The 27601-nt window shown below is 40.1% G+C and overlaps 1 protein-coding gene across 1 annotated transcript in view; it reads right to left on the bottom strand.

The window, feature by feature from the left end:
- Positions 1-4414: 4414 nt before the first annotated feature.
- The window catches only part of CAPRIN2 (caprin family member 2), a 34881-nt gene continuing 11694 nt past the window's right edge, over positions 4415-27601 (bottom strand). Inside the window, 12 exon segments of the mRNA XM_008944468.1 lie at positions 4415-5334; positions 6737-6803; positions 7531-7631; positions 9607-9792; positions 11407-11587; positions 15039-15191; positions 17618-17728; positions 18361-18416; positions 19119-19206; positions 24406-25248; positions 26577-26620; positions 27119-27283. Of these exon segments, the coding sequence (XP_008942716.1) occupies positions 4766-5334; positions 6737-6803; positions 7531-7631; positions 9607-9792; positions 11407-11587; positions 15039-15191; positions 17618-17728; positions 18361-18416; positions 19119-19206; positions 24406-25248; positions 26577-26620; positions 27119-27283 (2564 nt within the window). The 3' untranslated portion in view covers positions 4415-4765.

Raw genomic sequence — 27601 nt, 5'->3', positions numbered from 1 at the left:
AGCTCCACGCTGCGGTTGTGGCGAGTGTCCCCGTCCGTCGCTGCTCTCCCTTTTTCTAGTAGTTCTCTGGTTTTGTGTTTGCTGCCGCGTGAGTTGTTTGCACAAGAATGAAAGGGAGAACACGGAGACACCTCATCATTATGTAGATCAGTAGCCTCTGAAAATGTTTTGGTTATTTTAAGTGGTGTTTATCTGTGAAAGTGGGTGGTGAGGTCAATGCCACTGTGGGGAACTGACATCCTTCTTTCACGCAGTTAGCCAGGTGCATGCAGCTGGACAAGGCAGACTTGCACCATGAAGGAAGACAGGAATTTTCTGTAAGAAGCTTCCTAAAATACGCAGTTGGGAAACTCACCGTGATTCCTCTTATGCTTCTGAGCACGTTTCTTTGTGATACTTATCCTCGTTGTGTAGATAAGCAAAGCATTTTCAGGGGCTGCTGATCATAATTGTGTTTGTATGTGAAAGTGGGTGGAAAGTGCTTACCACTCAGGTTGTCAGGAATGTATGAATGCCACTTCTAACTGCAAGCATTTGCCTCACTGTAGTTCTTCACCTCTGTCCTCCTAAATCCTAGAATATGCAGGTGAACCAAAGGAAAATTTAAACACCCATGCAGGTAAAAGATGACTATCAAAAGTGCAGTTCACTTGCACTTCAAAAGTGCAAATCCCTTGGTTACTTCTGCAGGTGGTATTTTACATTACAGGTCTGTGGTTTGTGTTAACTGGTGGGAAGAACAGAGAGACTATTCACTGCATTTTGGAAGAGTCAAACACAAGGGCTGTTAGAAGATCATTCCAATACATAGATGCCTTTAGAATACAATTGGACAGTATATCATTTGTTGTAATTACAGTATAGAATGTAATTTCTCATACTGCCTCTCAATTAAGAAAACAATTACTTCCCTGAACTTATGTATTACCTGACCTATACTAAAGAAGACTCTTCTTAATGCTGAGTGCACAGGAGCACCATTGATGGTAGAGACACCCTTCTCAAACCAAGGGGACTGTATGGTAATGCCACAACATCTATACTGCCACTAAATAATCTAAGTTCCTAAACTGTTTATAAAGAAAACTTTGCAGCAGCTAATATTATAACAATTTCATAACCAAAAAAAAAAAAGTATATCCCCTAATAAGTTTGCCTATAATTAAAAAAGAATCTAGCTGTAGAAGTCAATTGCACCTACCTACACTTGGCAATTGTATGCTCTCTTGTGGTTTTCATCACTTTTTGAAGTGGTGCACAACACCTGATCATTATCACAATGTTTTTCTGTTCTCCAGTAATGCAGCTTTACAATATCTAGCAAGAAATCGTAGTTACATTCATTCAACTTTTCATTTCTTCTTAGAAGCAGGCGAGAGTGTATTCAGTAATCATAAAATGTAAACAAAAATTGTGTTAAAAGCACATTTTAACTATGATAATTCTTTGTCAACAATTTTCCCATTTTGCTTAAGATAGAAAATAAGGCTAGTCCAGTGAAAACTTCCCACTTTAAAGATCTTGGATTGCTTATCATACTAAAACCAAATTACTTTAAAGGATCTGTAGTGTTACATTTCTGCTTCCTTTTCCCAAATTATCATGTTATGAGCAGTTTAAAAGAAGTTTTTTATTCTGTTTCCATGAATTTATTGGTGGTAGGCGAACTTAAAAGTTACAAAATTTATTCATTGAAGGATCGTAGTCTTGTGGAACTGGTGACACAAAACACATCAGTAAAGAACAAAATACACTTAAAGGCTATTTTAACATCTTCCTAAAATGGTTTTTAGTTTTATTTAGGATTTAAAATGGCACTGTTAACACACAGCATTCACTACAAAAAAAAAAGGGAAAAGATTTTATGCATAAGGTTTTGCTTTTAAGACCTACGCTGCGCACACAGCCATCAGTGAGGCAGTGCCAGCAAGTCTAGAAATGGGGTATCGCCCTGTTGAACAAACACTTGGTTCCTTTGTGAGATGGCTGCAGTGATCCAGTTGTGGAAGCACCACTGCAGCCATTTTAGTCTACCTCTGCATGGGGTTTGATGTATAGCTGATGGTTCTATAAAACATGAAGCTCTGCAGATAGGAGCTGCTATGTTGTTCTAAACATAGGTCATTAACTGAAGTATTTTTATGCAACTTGGAACACTTCAGAAAGAAACTAACTACTTATAAGCAAGAACTGACATGCCTTTTTGTTAGAATGACAGTTCTATTAATATTTTAGGCTTCATCTACTTAGAAATAATTAGGGGTTTTTTTTTCCAAATGTGTTTTGCTACTCTGCAAAATACAGAATCTGAGGTAAAATTCTGAGATTTCTTTCTTGTCAGTTATCTAACACTGCTGGTGAGAGCAGACCCAGTGTGGAAAAGGCAAGTAATATGCAAAGGAACTAAAAACAAGTAAATTAAATCCAAGTTGCACCAGCATGTAAGTAGAGAAAAAGAAAAAAGGAGGTGGGAAGATAAGGGAAAGCAAAGACAATTGTGGTTTTTTTAAACTCCAGAATTGCCCAGGTGCACTGTAACAACAGTTTTATGAAGAATTAGAATAAGCAATCGTATTTTGAAACTCAGTTGCTGAAACCAAGGATTTTTAAAGCAACATAAGTTTGACCTTAGCAAAAATCAAACCACATTCCTGACAGAATTGCTATGGAAAAAAAATAGAAAAGCCTCACATATTGCAACTTACTTAGAAATAGTCCTTTGGTTTGGGGTTGTTGTGAAATGCAGGTGGTCTTTGAGCTGAATGCTGTGTACACTTTCTGCTGGCACAGAACAACTGGGCCAAGCAAGTTCCTTTAGCAGAGCATCTGGTTGTAGGTTGTAGTTAATAACTGATACTCATGGAAAAGTATGAGAAAGAAAACAGTGGTCCTTTCTGTGCTGTGCTACAAGCTAAAAGTAATCTACAGTTTTCAATGTAGGGTTTACTTCATTGTAGTAAACTAATGACAAAGTGATTGGACCTGTACTTTGCGTAAAGCCTTCAGTGCATGCCAACCAAAGCCCTTACTCATTGAAGACCCAGACAGTCTAAAGCTGTCTGAACATGTTTTTGGCTCTCCAGCCAAACTAGTACTTCACAATCTTATTTTTTCTCCAAGTACACAACCACCTGGGAATGTTCAGTCATCAAATACAAATTTATGGTCTCTTCATTCTTAAATTGCTTATAGTTGGGAGAGAAAACAATGAAGTTGATTGGAGACTTGTGAACAAGCTTATTTTACTCATTTTTGTCTCATTGTTACCTGGTTATGGTACATCTCCAATTAGATTATGCAATACACTTTTCATGTCCTCCACAAGTCTCTCAAACTTAATTATCTCAGACACATAGTTTTGATAAAGTGATAGCAAGGGTCATCTGCAGGAGATAAATATATGCCAGGCCTCCAGACAACATTTAGATCAGAATTAAAATTCTGAAGCTGTCTTCTCCACAGGCTGCGTTGTCAGAGCAGCTGTGGATAACTAAGAGCAGTAAAGGAGGAAAAGGTTTGTAAGCTGCACCAACACAGCAGAACAGCAACATTCTCTGCACCACCACTGAATGGAGGTTTCCTTAGCTCCAGGAAATCAGCCATGACAATTCTGGTAGATTATTCATGGTCTCCTCTCACTTCCATAACCCAAAAAGCACACCCCACAAACATCACAAGTCCATTAGTATTTTGAAAACTAAGAAACTTTGTCATGGTTGAACCCCTTGAGCAGGCAGCTAGCTCAGCACCACACAACTTCTTGCTCTCTCCCTCCTGATGGGATGGGAAAGAGAATTGGAAGGGCAAAAGAAAGAAAACTCATGTCTTGATATAAATACAGTTTAAGAGGTAAAGCAAAGCAAACTGAGGAATTCATTCACCACTTCCCACCGTTAAGCAGGTGTCCAAGTTCCTCAGCAGTTTTGAAAGGGGGAGATGGATTGTAACACAAAGTAAGTCCCACGGGGGAGGAAAGCCATACACATTTGTGCTTCACGGGTGTCAATTTTAACTTTAAAATACTGAATTAGTGTGTGACAGCCCTTTGGTGACTGTTTCAAGGTTTAAGAATTTCAACTACACCACTACTGAAGGACAGGTGATGTGACCAAGCTAGATTTTGACAGGAAATAAGTAGTCCTAATGAATTATGTAGCACTTCACTTCTACTTTCTTGACCTTTTGGCTAAAAAGGAAGCAGGTATACCTAAGTCTTGAATTGATCAAGGGAACATTCTTGAGAATGTCATCAAGCAAAAAAATAAACAAACAAGTAATCACGTTTAAACCAGTTTACCCTGAATTATTGAAACATGAAGACCAATTCTATGTCATAATATGCATGTACACCCCACATCAGGAATAAGATGAGTTTGGCATATTTCATAAATAAAGACCACTGGCAAGATTAATACTAAAATGCATATTAACTTTTTTTTATTGAGGCACAACAAGGCATTGTGAATAGCCCATACTTGAGGCAATCAATAGTGTAGTAAGCTGGACATTAATACAGTTTAGGGTAAGTGCAAACAATGTACATTCACAGCTTTACTAGCAAGGCTACATCACAACTGATAAAGTGCCAAATTAGTGCTGATTCAGTACCCCAACTCCATGATTTCACCTTGCACAACAGGACCACTATTTCCCCCAATAATGGAACCACATACCTTCTATAAGGTCAGTAGTAAGTGCAAAGCTAGTCCCACCCCCTTCCACCAAGGTGTTTGGAGCAGCTCTTTTGTAAACATCGCACTGGATTTCAGTCCTGGTAAAGGAGGTATCCGGAGAAGGTGGAGTATTTCCAGCTGCTCCCGTAGATGGCTCCACGGTGCAGGCGCAGCCAGATCTGGTCCCCCTGGAAGAGCTGCAGCACCGCGTGGTTACTGGCAGTCTCGTGGTCAGGAGCCCCGTCATTGGCGTACGCCGACACCAGCACCTCCTCGTTCTTCATGAGGTTCACGTACAGGGGGACATTGACAGCCAGTTTTAGCATGTGGAAGATGAAGACATAGGTGCCGTTCACTGGGCAGTTGAATCTACCAAGCTGGATATCAAAAGTTTCTCCGAGGTTATTCAGCAACAGATCAAACACAATTGGCTGGTCTAGAGTTCCAGGGGCCAAATTAGATGTTCTGGCAGCAGAGAAGGCAACTCTCATCTGCTGTGGGAGAGGGTAGACGTGCACTGGAAGTATGGTGGCAGCTTGGCTTGTCACTGGCATGTCAACAGGGGTGATGCTGCGGGAGTCTCCCTGCCCAGAATCCCCACTGTTGAAGGTTTCATTGTCTCGTTCTGGACTGCTCACCTGAGAGGAATCGCTCCACCCTGCTGTTAAAGATCATTAGCAATGGTAAGTATAAAGCCTGCAGGCATAATCTAAAGCAGCAAATAGACAAATCTGCTGCTAAGCGTGTACTTCAGCTACAGCAAGTTGTTGAGGGACCCCAGTGAGAACCAAGTTTTAAAGCTGGTTCCCATTCATCACACCTGCATCCATCAAGATAGGCCATAATCTAACAGTTACTTCACATACTTTTAAGTAGGAGGGCAGCAGCTGGCAATAGTGTTACCTTTAGTATTTGCCATATATATCAACATAAAAAAAGCATACACTAGCTTCTGAGTGGAGACAGTGTAACTTCTGAAAAAACTCACAAAATTACCAAAAGTCAAGTAGTCATTTAGTCAGTTTCAAGATCTGAATTTGCACTTCAAGTTGTCTCAATACTGTTCTTCTAGACTTGCATCCTTAGTAGGTCATATCAACTTATGGTCCTAGACTATTTTAGTCTGAAGAATTAGAACTGCTTTTAAGCTTTCTGCACCCCACTCCCACAAATGAAGCTGTGTTTTCAAATATCCAGGTTAAAAGGGTCTAGAATGAAAACAGAGTTCAGAAATTTAAAGCAGTCATACCCAAGATGCAAGCCATTATTTCCACTAGAAAGGAACACCTAAAGTTCATAGCAACTTTACTTGGGTATATTAGTGCTAATGAGTACTTCTGTCAACTCACCACAATCTCATTTCTTTCAATTCAGAAGCACATTCTATGAGTTGTCCCTCAGACAGATTACCTGCTTTATCCTAAAACACTTTCCATGATAGGCCATAATTTCCCTTTGTTCTGTAAGTAGCAACCAACAGTTACTCATCTGACTTTCTACCTACAGCAATGTATAACCAGCTTTCTCCAGCTCATACAGTAAGATTAAATCATCTCATTTACAGCTTCTCAAAATACATGCTATTCATGCTTAGATTCAAACAGCCAGTCTTAAATATTTAGGTTTTCACTCCACCATGGAAGTAAAGACAAAAAGCTGTATTCCCAAACTGTTTTCCATAGAAAAAGTTATCTTAAAGTTATCTTAAAGGATCTGATAGCTTACCCAGACTCAGGGGAGACCACACAATTAAGGGAAGAAGCCAAATGCAACACTGGAACCAGCCTGTTTTCCTAGTCAGTTTGTGAAGAGGGTTCAGTAAGGTGCTATTGTGTCACAGCACTGACATGTGGAGACACCAAAATGAGACTAGTGAAATGAAATCTGCTGTTACTCAATGCTGTCTAAGAACAGCAGTTAAGCTTCTAGCTTGGTTAATTTATACCAAGCCTGATCTGTTTGATCATTGATAGCACACTTTCCTCACTATTCACAACATCCCACTTCATCTGCTACACCCAGACACATTACTTGTACCATTGGGAACATGATGTAAGTCTTACCTCTTGAATTTGCTCGAGGACCACTAGTTATCCCCCCTCGTTTATAGCACTGCTGGTAATTCATATCCTAAGAGGGAACAGTAATATTAGGAAGATTGCTATAAGAAAATCTGAAAACAAGTATGGCTAACAAATGAAGTATTTTTTTCATTTGTACAATTAATTCCAGCTTTAGGATAGACAGTTTAGAATTAAGATGTAGTTAAACAGCCTTATTTGTGGAAGACTTAAATATGAAATTAGAGCTATTTCAATGTCAGCTCTTACAAGTTAGCTTCTGAACTATACACTCAGTTCAGGTCACTGAGCAATACCTTAAATTTCATGTCTGTTAGAAGTCCATGAGTCTGTACAGAAGAGTATTTCATTTTAAAGCTGAAGACCCTCCTCCCACCAGGAATCTTTGCTTTCTTACATACTGGTTTTTGAATTTTTTTTGGCCTGACCACATTCTCAGTCCCTTCAGGAGTTCATTATTTTATACTGCAGAGGCATTGAGTACCAACTTAAAAATCCATAGTAAAATAGACTCAGACCACATCTTATTTGCCATCTGTTTGCATTTCAGAAATTCCATTCAGACTAGAATCAATGTCATACAGAGATTTTGTCTGACTTGACTTGCTATTTTACCTACTGTCTACTCGTTCCAAAAAAAGTTCTCTAGAAAACAAAACTAACCTCTAGCTTGTAAGGAATAGTTCACCTGTTAAGAAAATGAAAAGCTATGGTATTAGAAGACTTAGTTCCTGTACAGTGCTCAAAAGGCTATTGGAAACCAAGTCAATACTCACTCGCTGAGAGTATGGCATCCCAGCATAATCTCTGCCAGGGAACTGCAGCTGGCCGTAGTTGCCATTAGTTATTGAAGGTGAGCCTCTGTAAGCATCAAAACCTGTCCAAACGAAGTTGATTACTCAATATCATTCAGTGTCTGGCTTACAGTACAAGTCCAGAATACAGCTAGAGCTCCCTTCTGGCAATTAGCGTGTGTACTAAGTTATTCAATTACACATCTGTTCCTTAATTCAGAGTTTGGAGCAGACTCACTACTCCTATTAAGAAGGCATTTCATTAGCTACTCAGAACTATATCCACTCAGGATATATGAAAATTACATGTTTAAAAGTATAACAAACTTAAACAGCTGCCTGTTTGATACTAATAGGACTTCATAAACAGTTGCTAGATCCAAAGACAGGATTTAACATAGAATTAAGAAATACTTCCTTTTGCTATTAGAGATGCTTAGCTGTTACAGTTACACATTTAGGTGCTATATAATAGTTAGCCTCTTTAGCTATTAGACCAGCTACCAAAGAGGAGCTGCAAGAAATTTAGTATGAGACACTACCAAACCCTTAACTGCTGTTAAGTTTCAACTGTGCAACTCATTGTCTGGTACATGTTCCTACAAGGTATTGAGGAGTCTCAGCCCAATAACTGAAGCAACTGCCACAGACTAAATGCCCTTGCACTTCAAAGTGGAATAGGCCACAGCCACCAACAACCTTAAGTTAATATCTGCTTAAGGTCACCTGAAGCTTTCTGTAGTATTTCAGCTAGCAGCAAAACAGCAAATGATTTGCAGAGACCACGCAATCCTCCTCTTAAGACGCCTCAATTTCTTATTAATTCAGAAGGGCTCTCCACTACTGGGAACCTCTTCCCCAGCCCCATTTCCAGTGGTAATATTAATGCCAGCAGTGCTAAGCAAAGAGTATCTTGCTTTGGGCAAATACTGCAAGTAATATCTGAAGAGAATGTCACACAGATTGTCCTGGTTTGGGTTAGAACTAATTCTGTTCAGACACTTTTCAATTAAAGTTCTTCTAATTGCAGTTTCTGAAGTTAACAGCAGATTTTCACAGACAGTGTCTGCTTCTAGTAGTGATAACTCTCCATGTTTAGAGTTACCACCAAGGATTGGTGTGCAGACCAAGGGCACTGCTAAATCCTGTGTACCACACTGGGGAGGGGGGGAGAGCAGAAAGGGATAGGCTGCATCTGCAGGGAGAAGCAGACAGGATGAGTGACCCTAGACTGAGCAGTGGGGTATCCCATCCCATATCTGTCATATTCAGTATCAGCTGAATGATCACAAGGGCCAAGCCCCTTCCTCTCTTCTGCTTCTCCTTCAATGGCTGGCATCTGAGGAGGACTCCATCTGTTCTGCCTTTGATCCCAATCAGTGTGTTCCTGAATCCAGCTCCTGTGCCCAGTTGCCATCTGCTGCTGAGTCCAGCCTGGGACTTTTCCCTGGGGCCTGCTCCACAGCACCGGGGGTGATGGTGACATATTGCCATTGGGGGGAGCTGGGTTCAATACTGGTTTTGTATGTGTTTGTATATATTCCAGTTTATTATGTTCATTAAAGCTGGTTTACATTTCTAACTGATAAATCTCTTGCCCTTACTCCCTCTCTCTTCCCCTTTGGGGGAGAGAAGGGTTAACTGTGTCTGTTAGAGGTCTGGGGGCAGCCCTGGCCCTAAACCATGACACAGATATCAAGAGAAGTAATTAAGGGGGTAAACAGTTCAGAGTGTAAATGAAATAGCAAGCAGAAAAGTCTAAACCATTAATGCCTTTGCATTTAAATAGCTTAACACCCTATTAGGGAAAGTTTTCCTTTCCTATTTCAAAAGGCTGTGGAATTTCTCTGCCAGTCCACGTGACACTCAAAGTACAGGGACTGCAGATAAAGGAATGAACTTGCTTGAATTCTAGATCAGAAGACCCCCCACCTCTGCACATTGCTTTTAAAGTCTGTTTCATGAAGTTTCACACAGAATCTAAATTTAATCCTGTGTTGCATTCATGTTCTAGTGTTACTACATTAATTTTTAAGGTAATAGTAAATACAGACATACCTTTGTACCCACCAGGAGTACGATATGAATTAGCCAGTGACCTTCCACCTCTAGCAGATCCTCTGACAGACCCACGACTGTTAAGGTAAGGCTGAGGGGGTCTGGGAATAACATTGGTCTGTGCTGGGTAAAAGGCAAGGCTACCATTGCTAACTGGAACAGCTCCATCAGGTTGGTAATTCACTGCTTAAAACAAAGTACAGATGAATTCAAAGTTTTATAACTATAAGTTACCACATCTAGAAGCAAGGGTAGGCATTAGGAAGTTCAGAGACTGAGCAAGCTGCTCTGAACGTCCTGTTCCTCTGTTCCCTCAACACTTTAAGTGGAGATCCTCCCCTTTGTTCTGCAGAATGCAATGCTTGGTACAGTGTACTGTAGACAGCCTGGGCTGTCAGTGTAAGCCCCTAGTGCTTTCAATAAGATTCAGTTGCATAGGTCAGAGCAAGCCTACTAGCAGCATCAAGAACTAAGCTAGAATAAAAAACCAAGTAACACCTGATTAAGAATTTTCACTTGGAGCCAACACTGTTCTGCTAGCAGGTCTTCAGTGATCTATCTGATAAACTAGGTCACCTCAGTGTTGACATCCTTCAAAACAATGAGACAAACTCAATCTTATCCAGATAGCAGTAAGGCAGCTGCAGAAAGCTAGATATTTGAGTTCAGTCTCTTTAGTAGACAGTCCTGTGGAAACATTAATGGTTGCAAGCTCCATATTTAAAACAAACTACACTACCACCCTGTGAGTGAAAAATCATTCCTGAATATTTTTTGCTTGGCATTGAACTGCCTAATAACATGTTAGGAATATGCTTTATACCAATCCAAAAAGCTTAAAACTGATCCAGAATGACAGTCTAAACCCCCTTCTGAAGTCTGCACAGAGCCACAGCACAAAATTAGTCAAAAAACCATGATGTTCCATCAAAAAAACTGTAGAAGGCTGACCACCTATAGTCTCAGATGAGAAGGAACATGCAAGCTAAGCATATTTTCCTGACTGCTATACTTATACTGTTCTTCAGAGCTCTTAATTCTCACATCTCTCTCAGACTCCACACAGTATCAGTCTATTTCTAGTGTAATTCCTATGAAGATTCCTCTAGCAGGAGAAGAGTAGTTTTAAATGACCTTGAGTCACTTGATTAGATAGTCTTGTAAATCCAGGTAGGTTCTAGGATGAAATGAAGCTGACAGCTAGGGATCCATTTCAGGTATATTTAGGAGCTAGTTTAATTTGAAATTTAGTACCAGCTATATAAATTCACCTGGTACAGTACCTGAATGTCAAGCAGGTCAGTTTTGTGTTGAATAAGGCTGCTCAAGACCCCACTTATCAAGTTTAGTACTCAGATCAGACTGAACACTTATCCCAACTTTCTTATTGAAGCATTCTGCAACTCCCAGCACTAGTGTCTGTTATCAGAGATCAAATTAATAGTTCGAAATAAGAGTATTTAGTTATTGCTTCAATTCCAAACAAGCAATTGTGCAACTGACTGAATTTCCTACCTGCTGGGAAATCCAGGCATTTAAGCAACACTGTCCATGCAATTCACACAGAAACTAGTTTGAAGCAGCCTTTCATCCTGCTGCTAGCAGTTTTGAAATTAAGTTTACATACCATACCATCAACTAGATTAGATTTAACATAAGCCTAATGTTAACAGGATCTACATAACATTTAAGAATTTCACTAAGTTAGAACTCACAGCAAATGTTCATGAATTAAAATACTACTTCAACCTGAAGATCTTTAGAGGCTACTTGAAATGCAGACACAAGTACACTTCTCACCTGAAGACAGAGACTCTTGTGGAAGAGAGGTTTGTTCTGCAACATGAGGTTGCAACTGGCATTGAGGGGGAGTCTGGGTACTTGCTGTAGAGAAACTCTGGTTATATCCTGCTGACTATGAAGAATCCTCTTTAGTTTCCTGGTCTTTACGTGGAGGCAGTGGTGCATTCACTTTAAACACCTACAACAGATTTCAAGATAAGTGATTTAACACCACCAGTTAAAGTCTCTGCCTAATGCCACCACACTGCTCTGCCATGGTTTAAATCCAGTGCCTAGATCTATGAAATAATTTATAACTGTTTCTTCAAAATAATCAAGAACATTGTACCTCAACCCATCCTTTTCCATCTTGGTAAACTTACAGAACTTACTCCTGCTTACAAAGCTATTACCCAAGAAACATAACTTGATTGATCATAGCTTACTGTATTTTATCAATAGAATAGCTACAGTACCATAAGTCATTTTCCTTCTGCATAAAATTCACTGTTAAAGTCACTGACTAGCTGTCCTACAGCCTTTGATCTAAAGCTGAGGCAGCCTATACTGAGATGACACAGTCACATTTGGGAAGAATCTGGCTTCTCATGAACCCAACACAACTATCCACCCAAACGTCACATTAACCAGCCTTCACTTCACCCCTTTGGTAAACTGAGCCTCAGCTTTCCTACTTAAGTTCCCTCAGAGTAAACATTAACCTAAGTAACAGTCTTAATTCAAATTTTAATGTTATAACATGGGCAGCAGGGTGGTATGCAGATATTACTGTTACTTAAATCTAATCAGAGTTCAGTCACTCAAGGGACTGTATTGCTTCACAGCCAATAACACAAAATTACCAGGATTGATGGTCAAAAGTGACAACTAGTATCAACATCAAATAAAGAAGTCTGTTTTGAGTAAGAGGGCCTAAATTTCACATAAAGAGCTGTCAGTAGTACAGGTACTGAGTCTAGGGGTATATCTGGCCATTTTCCAAGACTGTAAACTGTCAGACCAAAAGACAGACCAGGGCAAAACTACAGCTAGATACAAGGAACAGCTTCACAACTCTTGTCGTTTGCAGAAGTCTCTAATTCAAAATGGGAATTGAACACTTTATCCAGGGTCATGAAACCAAGTACTGCCTCTAAGAGGGAGCCAGCACTGAAAACCCTCATGATGCTGAAGTGTTGAATATAAATTTTGAACCATTTTTTATGAAACACCACTTTTTTTTCACTTTACCAAATTAATTGGTGAAAGTGATCCTTTCTAAAAAAATAAAATTGAGGATGCTCTGCAGTCAGGCTGTCACTCACATCCTGGAGTATTTGTAGCAAGTGGTCTCATATTTCCCAACAGTGAGGGTTACAGGTGGAATTCTAGTGGAGGTCTGAGGCTACAGGTAGGATCTGCCTTTGAGCTTCCATCAGCACAATGACAGCAGTAGGATGTGTAGACACCCTGAGGACATGAAATCGGATCCTTCCATTACTGTCACTGTACAGCCACTATTATTTGGCACAGAACCATCCATTTCCTGGCTAGCTACTGATATCTAGTGGCTGTGTTTTCCTGGCAGGAGGGTAGGGAAGAAAACTGCACTGCAAAGTTAAAGACTGCTAACTCTACAAGAGGAATTAACATCCTAGCAATTCAGTGACAGATATTTTCCAATTTGAGCCAAAACAATCCCAAGAGAAATCTCAAACACTTAACATCTTTGAAAACACTACAGCGTTAATTCAAGTGAACTTTCAGTGGTCCCCTTATGACCAAACACACTCTAAACAGACACTGGGTTCAGACAGTCAGAATGACTGAGACCAAGACTCCATATTTATATCATGGTAGATGCTTATCTTACAGACTAGGTCCCCAGAAACACTCTTGATTCCTTGATCATAACATGCTGCTATTTCTCTACTTTCATGAAAAATCAGCACTTAGCCACTTTCCATAATTTAAATGGATCTGGCTTAGAAGGAACCACTTCCCTACCACCACTTGCCTTATAATTACAGAATTCTGTACCTTTCAGGAGGGTTCTACTTGAACCTCTTCCACGAATACAGAAAGCCAAGGAGAAGTCATTGTAGTGATTCACTACAGGCCACACCATCTTGTTATAGTAGTTTTACTTGTTGATTCCCGTGCTTTGAAGTGTTACTAGCTACTTTCTTCCACCAAATCCTACTACATACACCTCAATACTGCAAGATGCAGATTGTCCAGCAAGTTGTGGAGCTGCACCAGTACACTTGTTGAAATGGAGAAAATCTTTGGAGAATCTCAATGACGCCTTTCTAAGTTTGCTTTTGGGCAAGAACATTAAATGAAGATTTCTGGCATCTACTAAAGAAGGTAGAGGAGTAACTGAGACCAAATACACAGAAGGGAACAAACTACTAAATGAAGACCCTTCCTCTGAGTCCCTTTAAGTTTGCACTGCAGACTACCAGACAGTAGTAACATTCAAGAACATGAATAATGATGTATGGCCTGAAAAAATACTATCTGTAAGAAGCACTACTGTCAATCTGTGTGGGCTATTCCCTAGACATCTGTACTACTTGTTAATGAGATAAGACAATGAGCTACACAAGTCTTTATCAAGGACATTTTCCATTATTCCAGTGGACTGAATTTGAACTCACTAAAGCAAACAGCTTAAAAACTATCAAGATAGGTTCAGACTTCAGAGACCTTCTAGTCCAAACAGCTACGTTTCAGGATTCCCTCTTCTCTGCAGCCTATTTGAAATCTATGCAGAGAACAGTTAAAGCACAATTGACTTGACCTTGGGCACAGCTATAAACCTGTTATTTTCAGGTCTGACTTCTCCCTCTTAGTTCCTTGAGGCTAAAATATCCCTGTATTAGATTCTCCCCCTCTCCTCTGGTGAGACCCCACCTGGAGTACTGCATCCAGGTCTGGAGCCCCCATTACAAGAGGGACATGGACCTGCTGGAGCGTGTCCAGAGAAGGGCCACCAGAATGATCTGAGAGCTGGCGCAGCTCGTCTACAAGGACAGAGAGAGTTGGGGCTGTTCAGTCTGGAGAAGCAAAAGCTCCGAGGTGACCTTATTGTGGCCTTCCATTATCTTAAGGGGGCCTACAAGAAAGCTGGGAAGGGACTTTTTAGGCTATCAAATAACGACAGGACTAGGGTGAATGGGGCAAAGCTGGAAGTGGGCAGATTCAGGCTGGATGTGAGGAAGAAGTTCTTCACCATGAGAGTGGTGAGACCTTGGAATGGGTTGCCCAGGGTGGTGGTTGAGGCCCCATCCCTGGGGGTCTTTAAGGCCAGGCTGGATGAGGCTCCAGGCAGCCTGATCTAGTGGGAGGTGTCCCTGCTCAAGGCAGAGGGGTTGGAACTGGGCGATCCTTGTGGTCCCTTCCAACCCTGACAGATTCTGATCTGTTTTAGCAGAGGACTTAGTAGTGTTGGCTTGATGGTTGGACTTGATGATCTTGGAGGGCTCTTCCAACCTAAAGTATTCTATGATACTCTGATATTTTGGGACTATACATCAAAGAGTAAGTTCTGTATTACATCAAGAGGAGGCAGCTCCCCGGTATTAGGACTCAGCTTCCAACATTATTGGCAGTTGTTCTTCTGTGGCCTCAAGTTGCATACTTACAGTCTGCATAGCCTGAAAGGGAGCTGCTGTTATTGTGACAGAGCTGCTGCTTGCTGGAGCAGACTGAAAGCTTTGCACTGGTTGTACTGGTGGCATGGAAGTGCTTGAAGTAGGCAATGGTGCCTGTGGTTCACTTGGGAGGGGAATAGTTGCCTGAGGGAAGAACAAATGTAATGAAAGGTCACTTGATAGTTATCAGGCAGTAACAGAAGCAGTTAATTTGTTCTAAAGCCTAGACTGACAGAAGTCAGCAGTTTCTACAGGATGACATTTGGACATAGTAGAGCTACAAAATAGCTTTTGCTTACAATTTCAAATCTTGCTGTGCATCCTCAGCAAACAGTACTTCTATTGCAGTCTCTGCTGATTAAGTGAAATGTGCCTATGACCCACTATACATACCACTCATTGTAATAATTTCACAACAAAGAGGCATTGGGTATTTTCCCCCCCAATCACTAACACAGAATGCCCTCTGTTCCAATTATTGGAACATTATTCTTTTGCTGATATTGAAAGTGACTTCTCTTTTTCAAAGGAACTCAGAAAGGTTAGGGGGTTTGATTTTCCCCTCCAAACTTTATGCTTCAGATTAGAAACAATGCTGAGTTGTTCAGACAAAGTATTAACCAGCATTAAGTCTCATCTGTGCAAATGGCAAAATGAAGTGTTGATTTAGAACATCAGTATTCATAGGAATAATCAGAAGTCAAAAAGAGTACGAGGCTCTAGACGCATTTCAGCGACCAACATGTTTATTTTGCCTGCATTTGTGATGGCTCACCTGGGCAATTTCCATCTTTTTCGCTATCAGTGGCTCAGAAATACGTGAACTTTTCTGATACGGTGGCTGGGAAGTATATTGCTCAGTCTCCTGAGAAAGCGATGTTGATGCCTAGAAGAAGCCACACATGCACCTGCTATTACAAAAGGTATTGCAAAAAGCACAGATTTCTGGTAGAGCTACGAAATAGGAGTGCCTAAGTCAAAACAAGTGGATTTTGAAAGTCCATGACAAATATTAAGTCCAAAGTAAACATGCTAAATAGTCATCTTAACCAAAAGCTTCAAGTAATTAGCTTTAGAGGTTCAGACTTGGATTACCCTTCTTACACAACAGGTTGTACAACTAACCCTGCAAAGTCAGATCACTTTAGGAGCTGTGGATTGCTTCAAGCAGTTATTGATGATGAAGTCCGTGACACACCCCTCTCACTGAATTAAATGGAGAAACATGTCTGATGGTAAGCTTCTGGTAAGCTCTGTCAAACAAGGCTTCAGAGGCAAACTTTACTTGCTTTTGCAAAACCTGCAGATTCTGTTGTTAGTTCACACCTATAATGCCCAAGTTAAGAGCTGCTCATACTTAGATACACAGCCTAGTGCTAAAGGCTGCTGGTTCCATTCTCACCATGTACACCATGACAAGTGCATCAGAGAGAACACCAGGAGAGCACACTGTCAGCATGGAGCTTCCTCCCTGGTTGTGCTGAGACCAAACAAGCCTTATCTACTGTTTTCTATTAGAAGGACTGGAAAAGAAAGTCACCATGCTTAAGGGACTAGAGATGTGCTGGACACAAGCAACCCTATCTTGCAAAATTGTTTGGAATAACTCAGAACATTCTACTGAATCAGACATTCTGCATTGTAGCACAGCACAAATCTTTTGGCTGCATATTAAACAGCAAAATTATTTAATCTTTGTCAGCACAAGAAGATTTATGACACCAGAAGTGAGAGAAGGCATCGAGAACCAGGCCAAAACTGCTAATTCAAGAGTCAGCAAGACTAATCTCTTTGTCAAAATTGTTAGAGTCACTTATATAATGTACTAAGGAATAGAGTAAATGCTACATGCACAGGTACTGATTGCATATACATCAGAAAAAAGTTAAAAAAATGAACATTTCCCTGTTATAATCTACATACACTGCACTAGAGAATCCAACAGGAAAGAGCCAGCTCTGTTTCTGAACACAGCAACACTCAGCAAGAGGCCTTTAAGACAGGGATCTGCATAAATTCAAACTACTTTCAACCAACATTCAAGTAGTTTACAGCTGCAGATTTAACCACAAATAGTTAAGAAAATGAAGTTTGGGGGCTTGACTGAACATCAAGAAGTCAGATTCCCAGTATTGCCTCAGTGCTTGAGAGAACACATCTCAGTCTTCAGCTTACACAGAAGTCTATTTCATGACAATATCCATCCCAATTTCTGCATCCTTCATGCCATCATTAGAGGGAGTATTCTACATTGTAACCTAACCAAATATTTACACTACTCATGTGTTCTCACAAGAATATGCACCACACTTTCTAGCCTGTGTTTTTCATGCCAGATCCTTCCCATTTCAAGGGGCAGACTGCTCAGTTTGCATTCAAGCAGTATCAGGAAGACTTCTCCAACCATTTTGGAGTATTCCAGAACGTAGGCTATACTACTGCTGTTTCTTGCATTCTGTCCCTGTACTGTTGTTCAAGTACAGTTATTTGGGAGAGACCCCACCACAACTTTCTGTTAGGGCTAGTTATCACACAGATCTTTGAATGCCAGTGAAACCAAGGCATACTACCTTTGGTGTCTGTGGTGTCACCAGTTCTTCAGTTTCAGAGCCAGACAGAGCCTGATCAGCAGATGCTAGGGAAGTGTTTGAACCATGCAGTGTCATGGATGAAGCAGCAGCCTTGCAAGAAGAGAAAACTGGGATAAGGTTTTGAAAGATTATCTTAAATGTTTGGTTTCACTGAAACTTGCACTCTGGGCATATCCAAGTAAACCTCAGCGAGGCAGGAGCTGGAGTACTTTGACCAGTTAGACTCAGTTTCTTAGGAATTCTTGTTGGTGGAAAGGAAACCTATTTAAAAGCCAAAGTAGCAAGACATAAGCACAGTAAGTGAATTCAAGGTTCACCTAACCATGGCTGACAAAACTCCAGATGCTGCATCTTAGGCACAGAGTTAGGATCTCAAAGATGAAGACACATGCTCTCTATGAAAAGAAGCAGCATGTTTTTCTGCACACAGCTATTAGCTATGACTTGAATCTATGGGTTAAATATTCAAACTATTTCAACATGTCTTCAACATACTTTTTACCTGAAGTTTCAAACATTTGTTGCTGCTTTTCAAGCAGAAGAGCAGCCAGCACTGTCAGCATTTGAGCTACCTTAGACTTGCAAGCTACTAAGCTATATGAAATTTGTTGCAAAACTACTGACAACAAGGAAATAATTACAGGCCTAAGTCTATTCTAGTGAATAACCTCTATCCTTGGCTACAGCTCTGCCTCTTCAAGGCAGTCTTAACTTCAACTTACTTGAATGGGCTGTTGAAGAAAATCACTCTGACTTGGCAGTTTCTGTTCTTTTGAAGCTGAAAAAGAAGAATGTATTAGCAACATTTGATTTTAAATTCAAACAGTACATATAATTTCATTGTGCAGTTCTACTTCTTGATAACCTCTGGTGTATGAAGATGCACAATGTTCTTAATGTGTACTGCAAATATTTAGACAGCATCAATAAACTACACCAAATGGAAAACTTCAGCTTTTCTTGTAAGAGGACAGGTATTCAATGATAAACACACTTTTACCCCAAAAAAGAGATACTCACTTTCCATATAAAATATATTTAATAAACTGGGTAATTGTGGTTCACAGCCAAAGAGCCACCCAGTTTCTTAAAATGACCCATTGTAGAAAGGTCTAGTTGTGTAGTGTAGCTACATAACTGCTCTTTATCCTGAGCTGCTTCAAGGCTTGTGTTGTGCTTACCTACACCACATCTAGACACATGTGCTACACAGCTACATCACATGTCAATTCTCTAGCTGGGTTCAGATGCACATGCAAGTTTGCAGAATTACTGACTTGCAATTTCTGGGCAGATTCACCAACTTCAGCCACCTCCAGCAACAAATGAGAAGGTAATTGGCTCAAGTTGTCTTTTTTAATCTGACATTGGTATTCCTCATAATTAGACAACCTGTTTTCACCAGGCCTAGTGATTTCCAACCCAAGCTAACTTAGCATTTGCTAAAGCTTGTATACAATTTACACTTAGTGTTACCTACCTACAGGACTACTTGCTGGAGTAACTGAAGGTGGTTGGGATGAACCAATGGCACTTGGTGAAGCTTTATCAAAATCCAGAATAGACTCCTTTTGGAAAAAGATCATCAGTTAGAGTAAAAAAAAAAATCTTCAGCTACAAATGAGAATCTCATTTCACAAGCTGCTGTTAACTAATCAGAGCTCAATTTATTCATTCTGTCCAAACACTTATTGTCAGCACTTTTTTCCCTAACCCAGTGGGAATTATAGCCTTAAGCTACAACAGCACAGAAAACCTACTTGCATGAAGTTGTAAGTCCCTTGTATCTGAGTCATCAGATCCTGAAGTTTCTCCCTTCTCAATACTGGATCTTTTGGAAGAGTTGAAGTAGAGCAAAATTCTGCAGCTGGCTGATGTACAGGTTTAGGCACCTAACAAAGAGAAAAGACATTACATCTAATACTAGAAGCAAGACAAGCTGCCTTATCCAGTATACTTCCAGAGCAACCTATATGTGTCAGACACCATGAGCCAAGGAATTCTGTGCTGTGACTGATATTTCCTGAATCAAGCTTTCACTTAAAAAAAAAATCAGCTTACTATTGCCACAACTAGTTAGGCCACAGAATTGATTCATTTCATTCAGTTTTACAATTGTAAGAAAGGTACAGAAGACAATAAGTTGCCTGCATTTAGTGCAAAATTAGGCACCCCCACTGAAGGAAACCCACATATTTAAGTTGAAGGTCAGAACAAACTTAAAATCAAAGCTGCATTGCTCAAGGTTTAAATTGTACTTCCTCCCAGCAGAGCCCACATCTGTAAGTACAGATCTTTTATTAGGATGGCATTTCCAGACATTCTGAAGAAACTGCACCTAAGAGATATTTCGAGCAGGTTTTCAAGCGGGTTCCTCAGGATTAGATCAAAGTGCTTCCACTGACAAGCCAGATACTCTCAATGCACCAGCTCCTCCAGAAAGTATTAAGCTTTCTAAAGTTTGGCATTAAAAACAGACCTGTGCTCCCATATGAGAGCCAGATTTTGTAGCTAAATAAGGACTTGCAATGCCTTGATTGTTTTAGATGGTCCCTTAACAGTTCATCCCAATTTGTTCTCACTTTACTTTAAAAAAGGGAAAAAGTTTTGTCAGAAAATAGGCAGGTCTAAGGTATGAGAAAAATGATAGTAAACTTCTAAAATAGCAGAAACAGTTATTTACAGAGCAACAACATTAGACTGTCTAGATAATCTAACATGTCTTTGGAAAGCACCTTGGGGAAGAGGTAGGCTTGTTATAAATATTTTAAAACCATAATTTAGTGATTCTGTCAAGCTTTGCTGTTCTTATGTTTGTCCATGCAGCTAGAGGGAGGCAAATGTGAAGACATTTAGTTGCATGATTTCAACTAGCCCAAATGTTGAGAGACAGGCACGTAAAAGCCTTTACTCTCCTACAGTACAAGCACGTGTCTTTCTAATAGCAGGTTACTACCTCAAAATACTGTCTAGTTGAGTATTTGTATGAAGTCATTAGACTATCTGGCAGAAGGGTCATGACATTTGTCACACTAAATTATGGAATTCAACATTGCTGAAATGTTTTGTCCAACTTTAGGACAACAAGCCCAAAATTACACTGGCATTTCTTCAACAATTATCTGAAACTAATCACTAACATTTGCAAAAATTCCAATATCATGCAAAGGAAAGAAGCTTGCAGGGTTTCATGAGCTTCACAAGGCATAGCCCATGTACATGCAGTACATCATTAACTCCACAGAAATCCATTATCCAGTATCTGTGTGGCCCACACAATAGTTGCTTGTTGAACTCTGAGAAGTTTTACTTTATTCTAGAGCTAGAACAGTGCATCTTTATACTACTCTAAATTAGAATTTCTGATGCACAAGCATTGCCTTTAACTACTGACTATGGACATTTATATTGCTGTATACTATCCAATAACAAACAGGAACTAAAGCTGTTAAGGATCTAAATTGCAGGGCAAAAGATAATTGAATAAAGTTAAATCTCAGCAAGTTATAGATTAAGTTACTAAGGAATCTGAATCTTCCTGTCCATTATTTTATTAGCTCTCACTTAAAAGCAGACTTAAAACACTTGCTGTTATGATAAATCCATTATGGTTCAAACTCAATTCTATTACACTCTTCCTCCTTACTACACTTTACTGAGACAAGTACACCAAAACTGTTTCTGTATGTTTGCAAGTAGGTAAGAGCAGCTTTGCACCTTTCAGTCAGCTGACCAGGTCCAGTCTGACAGCAACTGAAGCTATTAAGATTGTCCACTAGCTACTTAAGTTAGACTTGTACATGAAACAAACAAGTAAAACAGCCTCAAGAGCTCAGAAGAGACTGCAGTGTTTTGCTTGTGGTTGTAAGGATGACACAATCTTCTGCATGCTTTCACAATTTGTTAGTCTCCATCTCCTTCCCCAGTTCACACTGCCTGCTGCTGGAAGCATTCTTCAACAAAAAGCAAGCTTACAGGATTTCATATATGATATGAGGGCTCTAAGCCAGTATTGAAACACTGAGACACTCCATCTTGGAGAAGTTGTTTTCTAGTTCCTGTATATATTAAAATACACCAGCCTGAAGTAGCTGTAGTGAAATTGCCTCATTGATTTGTTCTTTTGCTGGTACTTAGGTGTTCAAAACTAGATGAAATGTGATACAAAGCATACATGAAGAAGTACCATGAAGCTGAAGTATTTCAAGTCCTATATCTTTATAAAGAGATGCTTCGAAAAAAAAAGCAGGTACTCAGCATCCTTAAGATGGTTTTAAACCCTTTTTTTTCCTAGCCTATAGTTAGATGCTGTTTCTGCAAATCATTAGAAGCTGGTAGGAGATTGAGTTTAGTAACCTGTTAGTCCAAGTTCACATCAAATGTATACATGCTGGGATTACCTAACATTAGTGGTTCAGGCAACATTCAGGTTAGAGTTTTACACAGCACTGATAAGTTGAGAGTCAAATTTGTCATCAGTGTGTTTCTGAAACTGAAGCAAATGAACATCAAGGCACACCAACCACTTTGGAATTTCACTAAGAGTGCAAACAGGTACTCCTGTTAAAGCTTGAATTATTTTTTTTTACTTATGAAACTGAAAGTCTACTTACATGTAATATTATGCTAACATACATTTCAACCACCTCATATTAGTAAATCTCCTTTCTGTGATACCTGAATTCCTCTTTAGGTTTGTTAGCTGTGGGGTATTAAATAAGCTGGAACAGTGACACCTAAGCTGTAATCACAGCAGTGATTGCCAGCTCTACCATGCAGATACACAGTTAACATTTTCTTTCTACTCAGCAGCATTCACAGCAGGTATGAATTAAACTGCACTGGATGACAGCACAAGCCAAACTGTTTTGTTTTCATATGGCAGGCTGCAAATTCAACTCTAACCAGGTTTGCAGGACCACAGGTCACACTTCAATAGAGTAAAAAGTTTAACAGGCCTGGCACCTCAGTTCACTCTGCTGCATTAGGCTGAACTTCTTAAGTATTACACCTTATGGTACATTAAGTTAAAAGAAGCATATTTTAATAAACAGGTTCTGAGATTTTTAAAAAGACCTCTAATAGTTATGTCAGGGAGTAAAGAAAGGTTAATTTCAGCTCCAGAAAGCAGCAGCAGTGATATAGGCCTTTTCCTCTACCATGCCTATATAATTTTTAAAGAATTGGTTATGGAAACTAGCAAGGTTGACAGTACACTATTTTCTCCTCATTCAGCATACTTTGATATTGGGATTTGTCAATCCCTACTAAGCAAAAACAGAGCCAGTTGGTGTTTCATTATGGTCTATGTAAATCAAAGCAAATACTTTAAAAATATGCTTCTATTTAATTCATCAACCCAGCTTAAGCACCCCCACATCCAACATTTAATTGAGGTTTTGTTGACATTCACATGCACATTACTATGGCAATTCCTAGGCAGTCTGCAAGTTTCTCCAGCTGGCTTGAGACCCTCCTTTTTCCTTACTGCATCAAAATTTTGTCCACCACTTAAGCCATCCTATATAAGCGTCCCATCTCATCAGGACACATCTTGCATTTAAGCTTTAAGGTCATCTGACAACAGATATTCTGAGACATCTTAAAGTGCTTGAGACTATTCCAACACTTCAGATACTTTCAGTTCTACTAAGACTACGTATATTTGGGTGCACAACACCTGCTTGTACTCCGAGTGACATAGTGAGGCAACCAGGTTTTGCACCTGTACCACCACCACCAGTGGACACAAGATTCTACTCAGCTTGAGTGTAAAGATTAATCAAGCTGAAACACCTTAATCCCATTTTGTTACCCAGTGCTCCATGTTACATACTCTTTTAATTTCATGTTCAACCTTCTGCTTCCGCTCCCGCCTCTAGGCACAAGAACATCCATTTTTCAGTTATGCAAAGTTTACCAACAAGGTTTAAGTTTAAGCATTTGCTACAAGTGATACAGAAGGAATTGACTTCTGCTTTCTTGCAGAAAGAAGACTGTAGTGCTGCCAACTTTGTGTACGAGAGAATTGCTCAATTATCTATATTTTCTTCGTGAAGTCTGACTATAGATTAAACACTGCTCTTCATGACAGACAGCAGACAAAGCAGAGTTCAGTTTTCAGTTACCAGAATTGGTGGTACCCAAGCACAGGTGAGAAGGAAGGTACTGTAGTTAGAGGCTAGCAGCCCACTCAGCTGCAAGCCCTGCAATAGCTTTCCTTTTACATTTCTAAACCAAACCGTGCTATTGTTAGATTAGACTCCAGGACAGCAGTATAATTTATGCATTCATCTGGAAATACATATTTAAGCCCCTGTACAGTTGATATTGCTTGATCTAGATGTTAGATCTCTCGAATCAGCAGCTGTTTTAATCAAAAGCCTAAAAAATTACCAAAGTGCTATTTGCATGCAGGCACAGACAAAGTATTTGATCCCTGGATGAGTCAAACCTGCTTTGTACCAACAGCAGTGTGCAGAGCCAATAGCTGGGGATGAACCAAGTTAATTCTTCTGTCTTAGGCAGAAAGCAGTTATTCAAGGCTCAAACACTGCAACACTGTGCTGATGTAAAATGCAAAGCATCTTGCTATTCAAATATAAGCTTTAACTGCCAGAATTATTTCCCCCAAGAAAGAGTGAAACAGGAGTCTAAATACAGGCCTATAAAGTGCACCTTATAAAAGTCTCTGCTAATACGTAGCTTTAGACCAATATACTAGTGTCAAAAGCTTATGACAGGTAATACTACATATGGCAACTCACTTCTTTGGGTTCCATATCAAACTTCTTTGGCCCCATCTGCTCCTTTGGCCCAACACTCGCAGCTCCCCAGGACTTCAGAGGGCTCTGTAACTGCTGTGATGACACTTGCAGCTGCCTGTCAGCTTTTTCCCAAGCCTCTCGAGCCTCCTGCTTCTTTTGTTCTGGCTCCTCCCTAACATGAGCAGCCCAAGCCTTCACAGGCTCCTGCTTCTTTTGCTCTGGTTCTTCCCTAACAGGCATTTCCCATGATTTCATAAGCTCTGGCTTCTTTTGTTCTGGTTGCTCCCTAGTCTGGGTTACCCAAGGTTTTGGAGATTCCTGCTTTTGTTCTGGTTCTTCCTTAACTTTGGTTACCCAAGATTTTGGGGACTCCTGCTTTTTCTGGTCCTGTTCTTCCCTAGTTTTCCCTAACCATGGCTTAGGCAATTCCTGTTTCTTCTGGTCCTGCTCTTCCCTAACCTTTGCTACCCAAGGTTTGGGGGGCTCCTGCTCCTCTCGGACACGTGCTAGCCAGGCCTTCGGAGCTTCTTGCTTCTTCTGTTCTTCCTCCTGAACACAGGTCTCCCAGGGCTTTGTAGACTCACACTTCTGTTCCTCCTCTTTAACACGAGCTTCCCAAGGCTTTGGAGAATCTGGTCTTTTTGGTTCTTGCTGCCTAACACGAGCTTCCCAAGGTTTTAAGGTCTCTTGCTTCTGCTTCTGTTCCTGCTCTTCAACATCAACAAGCATTTCCCAGGACTTTGGAGGCTCTTGCTTTCTAGCACACTCAGCTTCCCAAGATTTGGGCTCTTCTGGCTTCTTGATAGAGTATTCTGCTTCAGGCAAATAACGCCTGTTGAGAAACTATACAGACCAGAGAAACTTAATGGCTCCCAAGAAAACATTTTTCTACTACAGTTCAGGTCAATTAAGTTAGGTCATCCAGCTATTGCAAATTTCTTACTAAAAGCAGAGTCTAGACAGTTTAAGCACTAACCATAGAAGCTATGTGGACAGCCATGGCTTTATTCTACAACACTGCATGCTAGCTTTGCTTGGCATGCCACCGAAGCCTGAAACAGTCCTGAACAGCACAAGTGAAACATACTTGAGCCGAGTGGATATATTATTAACCTTCTGCTCAATGCTGACTGATGTTCCTAGGCAGTGACAGAATCAAGTTCAACTGTGATTTTTATAAAGGTAGCTCTGCTCCTAAGCATCTAAAATGCTGTGGTACTATATCAGTAGACATTCTGCTATGCATAGCAGCACCCCCTCCCCCAAATTCTTTGGCTCAGTAACCAAGTATAACCCTCATTCTTAATGGAGTTTTTAGTACTAAGAAGTCACCAGATTATCAGATTTAGTACCACTGGACTTCTACAACTCCAGGTTGTATTCACTGTAAGTCTGAGATTTCAGGGAAGATGTCCTTAAGTTTTCCTGAGTTACCACTTTGTCATAAAGTAAATATATGAAGTGAAGAATATGCAAGGCTCGCTGTCTGGGATTTATTCTGACAAGTCACCAGAAAAACTTCAGTCAGGTAACAATGTTACCAGTAGGTTACAAAAATTCACTCTAGAGTACACCCTCTAGTGGGATACCTGAGGAACAAGGATTCAGCATTTTAAGAACCATTATTTCCACCTACCAAAGGACATCCCTCCCCACCTTTTTCACCAAGTCTGAGGAGCCTGAAGGGATGTTGAAACAGGTCTATACACCCCTGTGCACACAAGTCTGTCCTGGGATCCCTACTTTTCTGACAAAAGAGAGCCAAGACCTACATCATTCTCAACCCCACCAATATCAAATCTACAGCAGTATGCTTATAGCTTTTAGAGACAGCTTTAGTAGATGTATATTTCCTCTATCCCCTAGTACACAAAAGATCAGTAGGTTTCCACTCTAAAGGTTGATGCTTTGCTTTATTCAGGAAAGTGCCAGAACATTGAACTACTACACTGCTTCATCTAATCCTGCCCCATTTATCCTGGAATACCCTAGAGAAACCATAAATTTGGGGTTTGAAATAGAAATGTAACCAAGTCTGTAATGCTCCCCTATGTAAAGCAACACCTAAATTGCTGTTCAGACTCCCTTTAAAGTTTTAAAAAGTCTGCAGAAGTACAGTTTATGGTAAATCACAATACTAAAGAAAAGCAATTAGCAGTGGAGCATCTTACCTCCTGTGGCTGAATTTCAGACTTCATAAGCTCCATAATGGATTCTAGAGAAAGGATGTTAATTTGTTTCAATTGATCAAATGCAAAAAGTCAGACCAAACAGCAGCAAGTCTTTAGTTCTATTTAAACAGTAGTGCCAATTGCTAAACCAGGTATTCTGAAAGCTCAGCTTGTCATGCAACATGCTATTTTTAGACAAGCTTTTATTTTCTGATTGAGTTAACATTTGCCAAAGTCAAGCAAGAAACATCTTTGTAGTATACATGGTTTTGTTATCGTAACGTGCAACATCCCTACACCAGACAATTCTCACATCTTCAGCATGAAAACTTGCTCAGGAGGCAAAAAATTCCTATTACTACAGATTTTTTCCTACAGTATTAGCCAGAATAGGGCTGCAATCCTTGCAGGTTCCATTTTAGTTACCATATTGCAAGTATGCTACTGCACAAGATTGCATAGCTTGATGCTAAATCTAAAGTCAATGCTCAGTTCAAGCTTATCCAAATATGTTACAGAAACTGAATCCTGTAATATTCCACCTGGTTCCTTGACAGGCTCTCCTCTTGACATCTGCCTTGTCCTCTCAGGTTGTCTATTTGCTGCTTCTTCCAATTCTTTTACAGGAACAGTGGTGCAAGGAGTCGGAATACTTTCAAAGTAGCCAGAGTCTAGAAGTTTGGATAACAGGTCCTTCATGTGTTTATCTACAGAGTAAAAATTCATGGTGTTAAGATATGAAAATTTGAAATTAAGGGGTAGGCAGATAAAGAGATTAAGACCCCTTGCTTCCTCCTTTTATATAAACTGCAACTTCTCCAAGTTCACACATCTGAGTTACAGAAATTAACTGCTTTACTAAAACATGTTAACTGCTTTATATAATAAAACTGTAAACATCTTTGCAATCTAGAGCTGCAAACTGCAGCTGGTATTTAAACATACACAAGGTAAGCACTGAGCCATCTGGTCTCCCACATGCTTAGAAAGGGATTTGTTTACCATCTATAAGCTAGCCAGTACTG

The sequence above is a fragment of the Merops nubicus genome, unplaced genomic scaffold (genome assembly GCF_000691845.1).
Source record: "Merops nubicus isolate BGI_N331 unplaced genomic scaffold, ASM69184v1 Scaffold26637, whole genome shotgun sequence".
NCBI classification, from domain to species: Eukaryota; Metazoa; Chordata; class Aves; order Coraciiformes; family Meropidae; genus Merops; species Merops nubicus.
The sequence above is the reverse complement of the archived record's forward strand: the minus strand, read 5'-3'. Positions and strand labels throughout refer to the sequence as shown.